Raw genomic sequence first — 12952 nt, 5'->3', positions numbered from 1 at the left:
GTCAAGGGGCTCCCAGTGTGGATTCGATTCTTGGGGAAAGCAGAATGCTTCTTTCTAAGAAATGACCTTAGAAGTGACATTAGTGGTGCTAAAGCCTACCACCTTGGTCATTCAGACACATCTCTCGATTTACCTCCTTAGTGTAACTTTAGGGGTGAGGTGGCTGAGGACGCTAGTAATAGAACGTAATCCAAAAAAAAAAAAAATAGAGAAGACTTATACGATACATCACAATTTTAATTAATACATATTTATTTTATCTTAAAAAAGTACACTCCTATCGAACCATTGAATCGCGGACTTCTCCCACTTCCAATCCCAATACAGTATTCTCAACATTAGAAAGAAGGGCACAAAACCTTCACACAGAGCCAACAAGGGAATAGCATACTACTACTTCCACTTGTGACTTTCTAATGTTTCATGCAGAATGTTGATAAGTAGACATGTAATGTTGCTAGACTGAGATCAAACAGCTAGTTTACTGATATTTATGATAGCTAGGCATATAATATATCAACTATGATAACTGTTTCCAAAGGTGGAAATCTAACTGCCTTTAGACCATCAGTTTCTGCCCTAATAGGGGCTGCGTATAAGCCAACTGCAACTTGAAGAAAGACAAAAGTTCATAAACAAGTCTCAACTGCTAATTATGTATTTGCCATTTGGTTTTGAGCCATGCTCCTGAAGCAGAAAGTTCAAGAGGCTGATGCTTCAGCCTCAGCATCCTCTGAAGCCGAGAAGCCATTGCCTCCTCCTTCCTCAGCTTCCCCCTCGCCGCTACTCTGCTTTGATGACGACTCAGCCTTCCCTCGCAGACCTTTCCCGCTCCTTCGGTGCTCTGAAAATTTCGTTTGTGGAAAAACTACTTAGAACCATAAGCCTGAACGCATCGACACAAGAGCATTGTAGAAGAGTGAGGCAAACTTACTCTTGCTGGTAATGGCAGAACGGGTCAGTGCTAAGAACTCATCCCACTTGTACTTCCCAAGCTCTTGTTTCTCCCCCTCCGGGAGTTCAAGGTTGGGTTCCCTTCCACACATAAAAGCAGCCCTGCAAGTATGGGAAAGGCATCGGTGAGTTTCTGAAATGTATTACTTCAGAAATATTTATCTCCATCACTTGGAGTAAGCATGAGACAATTCATAAATCTCTTATTCATTGCTAGTGATGAGAACACCAAACTGAATACTGATTTCCAAATGGGAAAGCAGAGAGAGAGAGATATAGAATCCACAAAAAAACAGAGGGGGACTGAGAGTAGTTTACCAGAGAGAGAATCAGCAACGAACAGATCTAAGGCAGCCTCCTCAGGCAAGGAAAAAATTGAAGAAAGAATGTAGTTGTTCTGAGATATAAAACCATATACTTATTCTAATATACAAGCAGGGGATAATAAAATAAATTCTTCCCATATCCAGTTTAAGGTAATTAAGTCCTATGATTGTTGTTGTCATATATCCAGTTTAGGTCAGTTCAAGATTATCATTCCTGAACCCCGCTCCCCAACCTAGACGGGTTCAGCCCTTTCAATCCCATTACCCACCCCACACCCTGACCAATAAGAATCCCTCAAAGCCTGTTTTATTAGGGTTTTTCCCCACCCTTACATCTGGTCTCCACCCTAAAGGGAACAATATCATGCAATGTGAATTAAGGTAATGATCAAAAGCTTTTGAATGTGATGATACAAAATGGAGTCGAGCATTCCAACGGGTAAAGTATGGTAATTGAATCCACCCAAAATTGTCTATGTAAAACATAAGGAGGAGCACAGGCAAATCCCATTAAGGAATCCCAGTAAGGATAAGGACAAGTCAGAATAGTTATTTGGTTTTACTCAAGACTAGAAGTATGAACTTGTTCTCATGTTGCATATCAGGTTGCTATTCTAAAGATTCATACGTATGCTTTTGTTTGTTATGCTCTTATCTAACATTTGTCTTTGATGCTTTAGGATATTTTGTATTATTATTTTTTTAGTAGTATATGCATAATGCATCCTTCAACTGCACAGGAAATTAAACTATTTTGACAATTTCTATTCTTCTGAAATTGGGGTTAGTACCTGTCATACAAATGAGCAGCTTCTTCTTGGGAGCCAACAGTGCCCAAGTGAATTTGTTTCTTGTCAACTTTTATGGCTGCCTGCCATTTCATATTCTTAAAATAGACACCTCTCATCACACATGGTTCCTGGTTCTCAACCTGCTTCCTTCTGTGCCGCTTCCTGCGCTTGACTTCTGGGACTAAAAAAATTGAAGGCATCAGCCTAAACTATGGGAATTTCTGAGAGAAATATGAAAGAATCAAAACATCACCTCCACCTCTAAGGAGTTTCATAGTCGGCAATACATAACTTTCAGTGATTTATTAGTAACTGAAATGTGTAAATGTGACTGCAAAGACTGACCCACTTGACAAGAAAAAAGTAGATGCGAAAACAAAGAGAAAAACCTGGATACTGTTGAGTAGGCTGCTCTTTTGATGAGCTAGAACCAGATGCATTTGAAGATCCAGCACTCACTTTTGGTTCGATTTTCTGCAACACAACATGTCACATGTAAGGTTAACTACTGGGAAATAGACAAAATATCCATTAGCTATTTTTTTTTTTTTTTCAGAACGCCTTCTTATGCATCTCAGGATACATGAAAAAACCAGAATCATTTTTAAAACTAACAAGCATAGGCACGGACACTTGAAAGGAAAAAAAAAAAAATAGAGAAGTACATGAAGACATCTTAAGAAACTGCTATATTAAAAAAAAAAAAAACCCATCATTTCTCCAATTGATGCTGCCACTTCTGCCTCTCCAAACTCCATGCCCTCAAAAACCAATGAGAATATGAACTAATCATGCTGAAGCCAAATTGCATGAACTTCCATATTTTTACTGACTTCCAACGATATAAATACGACAAAATTTCTCTTGGCCTTAACATTGAAAAGCAGCAAACCAGTAATTAGAAGCAGCCCGCACATACGCTAGGAAAAAAGAGACAAAAGGATCATCATTGTCTAGTTTTTCTAGACACTTTCAACAAATATGAAATAGGACACATGGCAGAGGAATTCTAGGGAAGTAGGACCAAAATAAAGCTAACTACAAGCAAAACGCAAAACTAGCCTGAGGGAAAAAATCATTTTCAACCTTGGGATGGCATCAAAATTGATGGGCTGATTATGAATGGCCCAAGGATGACACTTATCACCAACAGTGTAGGATACACTGATTTTGACCAAATTCAACTAGTTCAGCCCCCCAAATCAGGCATTTTCTATTTTTGCAAGTTTTTCTTTAGGTATAACTTAATTATAGAAATCTCTAAATTCAACCCTTATTTTGGAATGATTCTTTTGATTCTAGTATTCAAATTTGAGCTTAACTCAAATTTCTGTTTTAGTAGGGATCAAATCATGTTTTATTTTATAAAGGGCTATATAACCTCATCAGAAGAGTTTTGATGCCTAATGGTATTCTTTAGTTTTATTTTACAGCATCCTTCTTGTGAGTTCAATAAATTTTCAGTTTACTAGGACCTATCTAGTAATTTCCTTTCCTAGAATGATGTCTAGTCTTTCTTAAACCAACTCTTCTGTATCAAAATGATTGAATTTCATAAAATGTAATATCCTAATTCTCCATTTAGTCTTTGAGGGAGTAGATGGAAAGAGTGCAAAAGATTGTCAAACTCTTCATCAAATCTCATTGATTCGCTTCCCTACTGCAGCCACATGTGAGATAACTAAATTATGCCATCATGACACATGGACACAATTTGATACAATTGCAACCATAATACCTACCACAAATTAATTAATCATGCATAAATAAATTCTTGTGCAAGAAATACATGCATTTTAATATCAAGGCAAAGCAGACTAAACTAAATCCAGGAATAATTATCAGATCATCATTGTGTCAAACAAAGTTCCATTCCGAGAAAAAAGACAAAAAAAATAAACAAAATAAACAAAAGAAAGAAAGATCTGATCACACAACAAAAGATCTTATATGAACTTGGATATATTAATGAAGTATAAATATGAAACAGATATATTTACCTGCATGTAAAGAACACCAAAAGAATTTGATTATTAATGGAGATCAGATGGAAGAGAACATAAGTGTAGTATCCATATTAATGCTAATGAAACTTGAATACTATTGTAGAAGAAATGGGAGTGATTCTCAGTACCAGGCTATCTCAGAAGAGTATTTGCAAAGTTTCATATTTCTAACAAAATAGTTAAAACTATAATTAACACCAGTTCCCTCTCCAAAGATGATATACCATAAATTATTCTGGGAACAAAATAATAATTTCTTCTTGGAAGTATACATAGTCCAAAAAGAAAAAACTTCACAGAAGAATATTCAAACGAAGTAATATAAAAACCCACACTGGTAACTAGTTTTCATTGGCACTTATATGCTACAGTAATTGCACTTTGGTACCAGAAGTTTGTATTGCAATGGGCTTATGTGAATTTTAGTCCTGTAGACAAGGAGCTGAAGAGAAATATTCCAAGAGTTTTATGAGTCACAATATTTACTATTCCCAAAAAAAAGTGCACAAGTGATGCAAATCAATCTTTGGAACACATGGTATGTGGTCCAATTATATTTAGTTCCTTGGCCTTTCTCTGGTACTACATGGGTGGGTGAAAGCTTTGCTATTGAATTTCCAGTGCTCAAGTCTCAATTCTGTTAAAAATTACCAACATATGTCATTGTTTCTCGTTTATATACATTCAAAGACATACTTTTGAAAGACATAATATCAACCTCAATCTAGGAAGGAAATTAGAAACACAATTATAGTGGAAAAAATAACCATCTTCTCAACCCTACAGTCTCTCATTGTAATCCATCTTAAATGGCAATACTATAAAGAAAATATTGATTCCATATATGAGAGTGTATGTACTCGCCCCCACACATGTACACATGTTCGAATTTAGCAGGCTTCTTGCATTTACATAAAATGATAATAAACATTACATGAAATCCTAAATGTTGGTTGAATAAAGGACACGGTAGTGATGGTAGTGTTGATGCAAAAGAGAAACACAGGGTGAGCTTAATTGGTACTCATCTTCATCTGTCATAATCTACGATCTCAAGAGATCTCCTAAAGGAGTCCATTCATCGGTCTCATGAAGGTGACATGAAAGCCCTTAATGATCAACGAAAGGATCCATGTGAAACCTTCATGTAGCTGGCAAATGTCCTTGGATGAATCTCCCTAAGGCACTAGGTGCCACTTGCCAGTATTACACTCAGGACATTCCCTCATACTGGAGCATAAATATCCACCCAATAGAACCTCCTCTGAGTCAAATCTTTGTGTCTAAAATCTTCTGAAGACATAACACATCTTATGGCCCAAGACCTAGGCTGGGAGCAAGGCTAAGAAAGCTTCTACATGAGGCTCACACCAGACCTAACCTGCACCAAGACACGTCTGCACCTGCACACATACTACCAACCCCTAAAGGATGACCTAGATCACAACACCCCCCACCAACAGCCAGTGGTATCGCAGGCCCTGAAAAGATCTGAACCTACATGATTTTCCCAGGACATCTGCCTGGTATAGGTCAGCCAAATCAGGATTACCCAAAGAATCCGTCAGGTACAGATCAGGCAAATCAGGGTGTGATCAGCCTCACAACTGGAGATCCTGGGAGTGCAAGAAGAATAGACCTTGGTGAAGAACAGTTTGAACATTTTCTTTTGAACTAACATCCTCTGATTCATTTCATTGCTTTTCTGCCCATCAGCAAACTCTAGCTTAGCCATCAAAGGGGCTATCCAGGAAATCCCTTGGGAAGGTTTTCTTTTGGGTTGCAGGCATGACCTTCAGTTGACGCCACAGGCCAGCTTGGAGATACTTGTCTTGAGGGTATGATTTCATATCATCAGCTTAATTTCATCAGTTCCTTAGTATGAGGTAATAGTTTCTGAGCTAAATGTAAATTCCATAAGCATATGCATGTTATTATCAATCTTAAATGGGAAAAGGTAATCAAACAAGGTAAGCACCATGTTTCACCACCTTCTCTACTACGACTGTACAGCCCCAATGCCCATTTCGAAGTTCAAAATGATATGCACAATAAAACCTATCTACATGGGGCATGTAATACGAATCTATCTTCAAAGAACAAGATGCTCCTAAAGAGGGAAAAATCCAACATCAAATGAATTTCAACTGCAGTGAAGGAGAAAAAGGAAAACAAACAAAACAAAGAAAAAAGAAAGAAAAATACCAAAAAAGTAGAGAGGAAAAAACTTCAGAGCAAGCATCCAAGCATAGAGATAAGACCTCAAGATTCCTTGTTCCATTCCAGATATTGTTAAAAGTACATCTAGCAACTAGCATCAACCAAATTGCTACCTACCCTATGCATTGAAAATGTCAATTCCTGAGCATAGGACAACCCAGTCAACATGGAGACTCACAAAAATATAAATCCCAAATTGAACTAGCAACCAACAATGCAGAAAAATGGGCATATAATGTCCTCAGATCTTACAAAAAAATGCTATTGTCATGCAACACAAACAGTAGTTTACACCTAGAGAAAACTTTAGCTGATATGTGGGTGTGTGTTTTATAAGGAAAAAAACAAAGAGGGATGAGATGAAGCCTCTCATGAAAACAATCTCCTCCAGAAACTTTTTAAGAATTCAGTTTTTCATGCAACAAACAACATGCTGTCCAAGTATTTCCTATGCGTTACAAGGTAAAATTGATGAACTGGACCGGACGCTGTAAAAGAATATAAGAATATCACATAAGTTAAAGGGCTAGCAGATGAATCAGCACACACATTTCATTGTAAAGAAGCCCTTTTCCATACTGCAAGTTATCCCAACAGATCACAAAAATTAATAAAGAAAATTATGTTATATGAGTGCCAAGAAGAATTTTCTCACAAAGGCAACAACACCTGTTCTGTAGGGTTTACTGCAATTCACGACAAATAAATAGATAATTAAACAGAAACCTGAATTACTTTCCTATATATAATTATACTCCACCAAACCAAAAGGTTTGAAATGAAAAAAAAAAAAAGGCCAGGTTTCTCTATTTGGGTACCTACTTCAAAACATTGAACTTGAAAGCCAGGGTAAAGGAGGGAAAAGGGCACTAAAGTCAAAATTCAATGGTAAGGGCTTCGGCAAGACCATAAAATTGGTCTAACTTTAAGGAAATAAGCACCAACAGGAATGGTCAAAATGCTCTCCAAAGTACTTAAATAACAAATTACAAAGCAATTAGCTTGGTAGCCTCCTCCTTCAATTGTATCAACAAATGCTTTACACATAAAAAAAGTTGTAAGTTTGTTGGCTTCTACATCATACCATCTTTCCCTATACCTTTTTTCCTTCTTTAAGAAGAGATGACACTGAAATGTTTCAAGCATCTAAAAGGTAGAATTTTGAATCAGCTGATGTGCATATGAAAATTAATAAGCCCATTCTGCAATTGCACAGAATATAAAAAATGAATGGAGCCATGGCATCTCAACCAGTCTTAAAAAGCCCAAAAGCTCCTAACATCTAGCAAAAGAGCAAAATATACCAGTCAATGGCAGATCAAGAAGAAATCAGGCAGAAAACTTTGCAAGATAATTATAATGCATTTATTTCATGTAAATAACTCATATGATCAATTGTCTCGAAGAAGGAAGTAGACAGCATAAAGCACGGCACCAGAAACATAAAAACAAGAAACTCAAAACTCACCTCCTCTGGCTGCTCAACATCAACTGAAGGCATAGGATCAGCAGCAGCTGGTTTTGGATTTTCAGGAGCACTTACATTGTCTAAAAACCTAGGAAGTAGAGAAGACATGAAAGAACTTCGCCCTGCAAGGTTCATTGTATATTATGAACTTAGTCGGCTTAAGCACAGTGTGAGCTTCAATGCAAAATATTCTCTATCACTAATTTTATGACTTGTTTGGAAGACCAACCAAGGAACCAGAAGGAAAGTGACTTTTTTTTTTCTTTTTTAAGCAATTTGTATAACAAAACAAAACCAAGAAAGACTTGAATACAATAGTTTGTACAGAAAAGTCATTCAATTTGGTAAGAAAAGTATCTTACCCTTTCAAAATTAGGTATTTCATTACTATTTAAGGCAAGATTCAAGTTGGTGTACCTGAGGAAAGTGCCAAAAGTCGGCGCCTTCGAATGCTCACCATGTCTGATTCAAATGTTCCCAGCAACTGCACAACCATTCAGCCAAAGCATTTAAATTTTTTTTTTAAAATAAATGCATTACAAACAGAGATGCATGCAAAAGCAAATCTGTGGTCGGGACAAACTACTCAAAACAATCAGCCACACACTCAGAATAACTCCCATAGAGACATTAAAACTTCATAATGCTGCTGTCAACTAATTAGAGAAAACAACATGAAGGATCCAGAAACAATGTAAGATATTCACATGTTCGATGTCACGATAATTTTAACAAAAGGCATGAATGCGATACTAAGCCTGAGAACAACTTTCAGACCCATATCTTCCCTAAACATGTTCTGTGTTTGTCTGTGAATAAGTCATCAAACAAACTTGTCTAAATAAACAATAGCCTGGAGCAAATCCCAATGATCTGTTAGCTTCAAGTTGCCACTGGTGCCATCCTGATATGAACAGAGAAATGGGTAGGAAGTACAGTTATGAATAGCTAGCCAGTTATTAAGCCCATACCCGCCAAGAATTTCCTCATTCACAATACCTAAGAGAATATTAAAGATATTTCATAGCATGAGCAGCTTAAATTGTACAAAATGCCGTTCAATAAGGAGAAGAAGAACCAGGACATTGTTGCCGAATTATATGGCGTCAACTAGTCCCATATCTGTAGAGAAAACAAACACACCCTACAAAAGCTAGCACAATGAGTTCTAATTACTCACATTTAGTGGAATTTCATTCAAGTTTCACGAAACCAACATTAGATCAGTGATGCCCTTCAAGTAGCAAGCAAGGTGACAAAACCTATGGCATAATTTGCAGAAAACAACCCCAAATGATTCATCCCGACGAACAAAATTAGAATTCCATAATTTCAACCAAAAACACATAAAAAACCCAAACCCTCACTTTCAGATAAATTCTACCCTCTCTCCCCGGAAGATAAGTCAACCCCACCAACCTACCACCTTTACACGAACCCAACAAGAAAACAAGGCCAATACACACTTCACAAATCAAGACCGTAGAAATCAACAAAAACCCACAAAGCAAACGCCAGATACGAGCGGTTCCAAGCCCTTCAGAGAGAATGCCCAGAAACAGGAAACTGATCAGTGACGAAGTAGATATACAGCTGGAGAAAAGCAAAGGAAGAGAGACCAAACCCATTACAAGCCGACGGCCATACCTGAGAGCTAGATGCGATAAGGCTACCCGATAAGCACCGAATCGGGCTGGGTCCGCCGGAATCTAGCCGACGGCGAAGGGATTACAAAGGGAAGGTGGTGAAAGCTTTGGATTGGGAGAGAAACAGAGAGAGAAAAAGAGAGAAGACAGATAGAGAGAAAGAATTTCTAGCTCATGCAACTACCACCTTTCCCCGCTCGTTATGTCCTGTTTAGAGAAGAAGGCGTCGGGGGTGGTGGTGGTGGTGGTGGTGCCATGGCGTAGATAGAGAGAGAGGAGAGAGAGATGGTTGAATGGAAGAAGGGGAACGTATACTTCTCTTCGGTGTACTTTTGGCTTTTTTTCGAAAGGACGACAATGCCCTTTGGAATCCCTGAATTACCGCTGGGGTCCTGTTAGTAATTTTGCTTGGCTGGTTGTGTTTGGTTTCCATATATGATTGTGGACACTCCTCCTCCTGTTGGATTAAAAGATTCTCACCGCCAACTTTGGTAACTTCCTCGTTGCGTGTCCAGGAATTCATATGGGTAGAACTGTCATTTTCACATTGCTGATAACTTTTTTTTTTTTTTGTCTTTTGAGGGTCAACTTCTAATAAAACTTCACTTCCCTACTACCATTAAGTAATTTTACTTCCACTATTTAAATCACTTCACTAAAAACAAAAAAATATTTTGTTAAATCGTAACGACCAACGACAAAGGAACTTTTTGATCATGTTGGATTCGGACTTAACATTACGACAAATTTCTTTTATTGACAAACTCTTCAATGCTATAACAAAATCATATAGTAGTTCACATTGAATGACAGTTGAAGATGTACGTTTACAGGCAACGACAAATTATAATTCAATTGTCAATAAAATATACTTCGATTTGGATATAAAATTAATTTAAAAAATCTTGATAAAGTTTATATGTCATTGGTCGTGAGAATACAATTAAGAATACAATATTTTTTACGTCAAAAATTAAAAGATAAATCAGTCGAGAAAAAAAATTACTATTATTTTAATTTTGAAATGAATTTTTAATTTTTTTAATAATAGTAGTCAACTTCAATTCTGAATTATAGGTAATATTTCGTTAACAAAAAAACCATTAAATGGTGATGTAATTGATTGAAGTGGCTGATGTGGACACCGTATTGATAAATATTCAAAATACTTCTTATGGTAATAGTTTTTAAATATAAAAATTTTAAATGATTTTAATTTTAAATATATATTTTTTAATTTTTATAATTTAGTCATTCTTTTCATTTTTCATCAAATTTTATTAACAAAACTAATGCGACATACATTAATATAAACTCAAATTGTTTAACGTTAAAATTAATATAAACCTTACAATCAAGTAATTTCAAGATTTATATTAAGTTATATCATTCTGATTAACAAAATTTGATCCTAAAAAAAAATAAAAAGAAGGGTTGAATTGTAATAAAAATAAAAAAGCTTATGATTGTGATAATAAAAATTAAAATATAATAATTAATTTATTACAGAGTACAAAGTTTAGGTATTTTTTCGTGCAATAAAGTTGGGCATAGACTAGGTTGGGCCAAGTTCAACTTCTACTATTGTAGAGGTCAAGTTGAGCCTAGTTAAAGTCTAATTATGACATGACGAGTTATTAGATCACAAAAAAACAAAGTTATGTCTCTACTATTATCAACTTAAGTTTTTGGCCTAGTGATAGACGTTTACTTCAATAAATGGTATTAGAGTTTTAGAGTCAAAGGCCGTGAGTTTGAATTCCCAAAAAAAGTATGAATTGATTGCAATTTAGTGTCAAGGCAAGTGACTAGGATGAGGGATAATTGTTGAGGTAGGGCAAAATCAAATTAAATTTAACTTTTATCGTGACAAATACTAGGTTAAATCGAATCACAATTAATGATGAATGTACATTATCTCCATAAATATTGACATTGTTAATCATAATTAATATGCATTTTAATAAAATATATCTTAAAACACACTAATTAGCTAATGGGGATATATTGGGGTGTGTTTGGCAACAAAGAAAAGTGAGCTTAAAATTTTGTTGTAGTAATTTTTTTTTTTTTTGTAAATAAATATTTCATTGAAAAACCTTCGAAACATCTATATCTCACGTTAGGGCATTCCCGACATCACAAAGGAAAAACTTGAATAAAAACTAAAATTAAATCTAAACAGTTTGCATAATTGGGATCACAATCTTCAATTAGTTTTACATCTCAAGCTTTTGAAACCAGTGTCAATCTTAGTTTAAGTGACAAAATTACATAAAATCTATATTATTGGTGCATTTTACTTGTTTTTTTCTGGATTTTTTTATTATAAAATAATATTTTTCAAGTAAAAGAGTTATTAGAATATTTTTAATTAATATTTAATAGAAAATACTAAAAAACTGAAATTAAAAAGAAAACAAAAAAAGCCAGCCAAACGAGTCCTAAGCGTGGATAAAAGAATAACTATGAGTAATTTAGAGTAACAATGTTGTAATTTTAGCAATTACTATCTGTATAAGTAGGAGAAAATGTAAAGGGCAATTATGTCAAATTGTAGGGGCAGAATAAATGTGGAGGAAGGGGGGATAGGGGCAATTTGGGTATTTCAAAGTTACACGTGTCATAGCCAATTATTAAGTGGCCGAGTTGGTGGGCAGTTCACAAGCCGGGAACGAGTCCAATACGGAAGGGACTGTCTTCACCGATAAGGTCCAACAATTTTAAAAAATAAAATAAAGCCCCAAAAATTAATAAACTCAAAATATATTTATCATTTTTTTTATAAAATTTAATTTTACAAGACTAATAATAACTTAAAAAATGTAAATGGTTAAGATGAATTAATTTTTATATGACAATGAAATTCAAAAATAAGATTTAATTTAATTAAAATTTGTTTTTAAGAGTGCGATACAAACAAGGCTCTAATGAATTTTAATTAAATATTATTTAAAATAAGAATTAATATAAAGCGATAAAAATATAAGTCTTGCTTATTAATATTTAATAAAAAATTTAAAATTATAAATTTAAATACTGTCACATTTGTTAGCACAATGTAAAAGAATTAAATAAAATTAAGATTGATATTTTATTTATTTATATATAATTCCTTAAAAAGATAGAAACATAATAGGAGGCAGGTCCAACTTGATTGTCACGTGTGAAATCAACAGTATTGTTGTCAAAAATCAACAATATAAACTTTTTTGGAGCGGGAGAAATCGTTATCTAAAATCGAGTGAGATGTTGGTTTTCGAAAAGCTAAAAAGGCTATTTCAAAGAGAAGGCTTCTCGAGAGAAGAAAGTTGTGGAATGGGTGAAAAAGCCTTGTCGATGGGGCGTCTCGAAGATGAAGAGTCTCTCAGAGAGAGTTAGATCTCTTGGAGAGGCAACGTTTCTTGAAAATGTGCGATTGGCTCGACGCCCAGATTCGATAGACAACTCTCGGAGGGGATTTGAAACACCCATCGGAGAGAAATCAATCGACTTCTAGAAAGAGAATGACTATTTCAGAAAGGTGTTTCAATAGCCTTGG

At 35.3% G+C, this 12952-nt stretch overlaps 1 protein-coding gene across 4 annotated transcripts; it reads right to left on the bottom strand.

The window, feature by feature from the left end:
• Positions 1 to 463: 463 nt before the first annotated feature.
• Positions 464 to 9709, bottom strand: LOC127798458 (ethylene-responsive transcription factor-like protein At4g13040). 4 transcript variants are annotated; one of them, XM_052332038.1, is made up of 8 exons: positions 9413 to 9708; positions 9270 to 9302; positions 8183 to 8249; positions 7766 to 7887; positions 2461 to 2545; positions 2072 to 2252; positions 935 to 1056; positions 464 to 844 (listed from the first exon to the last, which is right to left on the bottom strand). In XM_052332038.1, exons 3-8 carry the CDS (start codon positions 8223 to 8225, stop codon positions 702 to 704), a joined length of 696 nt encoding a protein of 231 aa, XP_052187998.1. In that variant the 5' UTR covers positions 8226 to 8249; positions 9270 to 9302; positions 9413 to 9708; the 3' UTR covers positions 464 to 701. The 4 variants fall into 4 exon arrangements, with proteins under 4 accessions (XP_052187998.1, XP_052187997.1, XP_052187999.1 ...); XM_052332037.1 differs by lacking the exons at positions 9270 to 9302; positions 9413 to 9708 and adding exons at positions 8946 to 9027; positions 9133 to 9202; XM_052332039.1 differs by lacking the exon at positions 9270 to 9302 and having other exon boundaries at positions 2072 to 2246; positions 9413 to 9709.
• Positions 9710 to 12952: the final 3243 nt, after the last annotated feature.

The sequence above is a fragment of the Diospyros lotus genome, chromosome 3 (genome assembly GCF_014633365.1).
Source record: "Diospyros lotus cultivar Yz01 chromosome 3, ASM1463336v1, whole genome shotgun sequence".
Taxonomy (NCBI): Eukaryota; Viridiplantae; Streptophyta; class Magnoliopsida; order Ericales; family Ebenaceae; genus Diospyros; species Diospyros lotus.
This window is presented reverse-complemented; position numbering and strand designations above follow the sequence as displayed.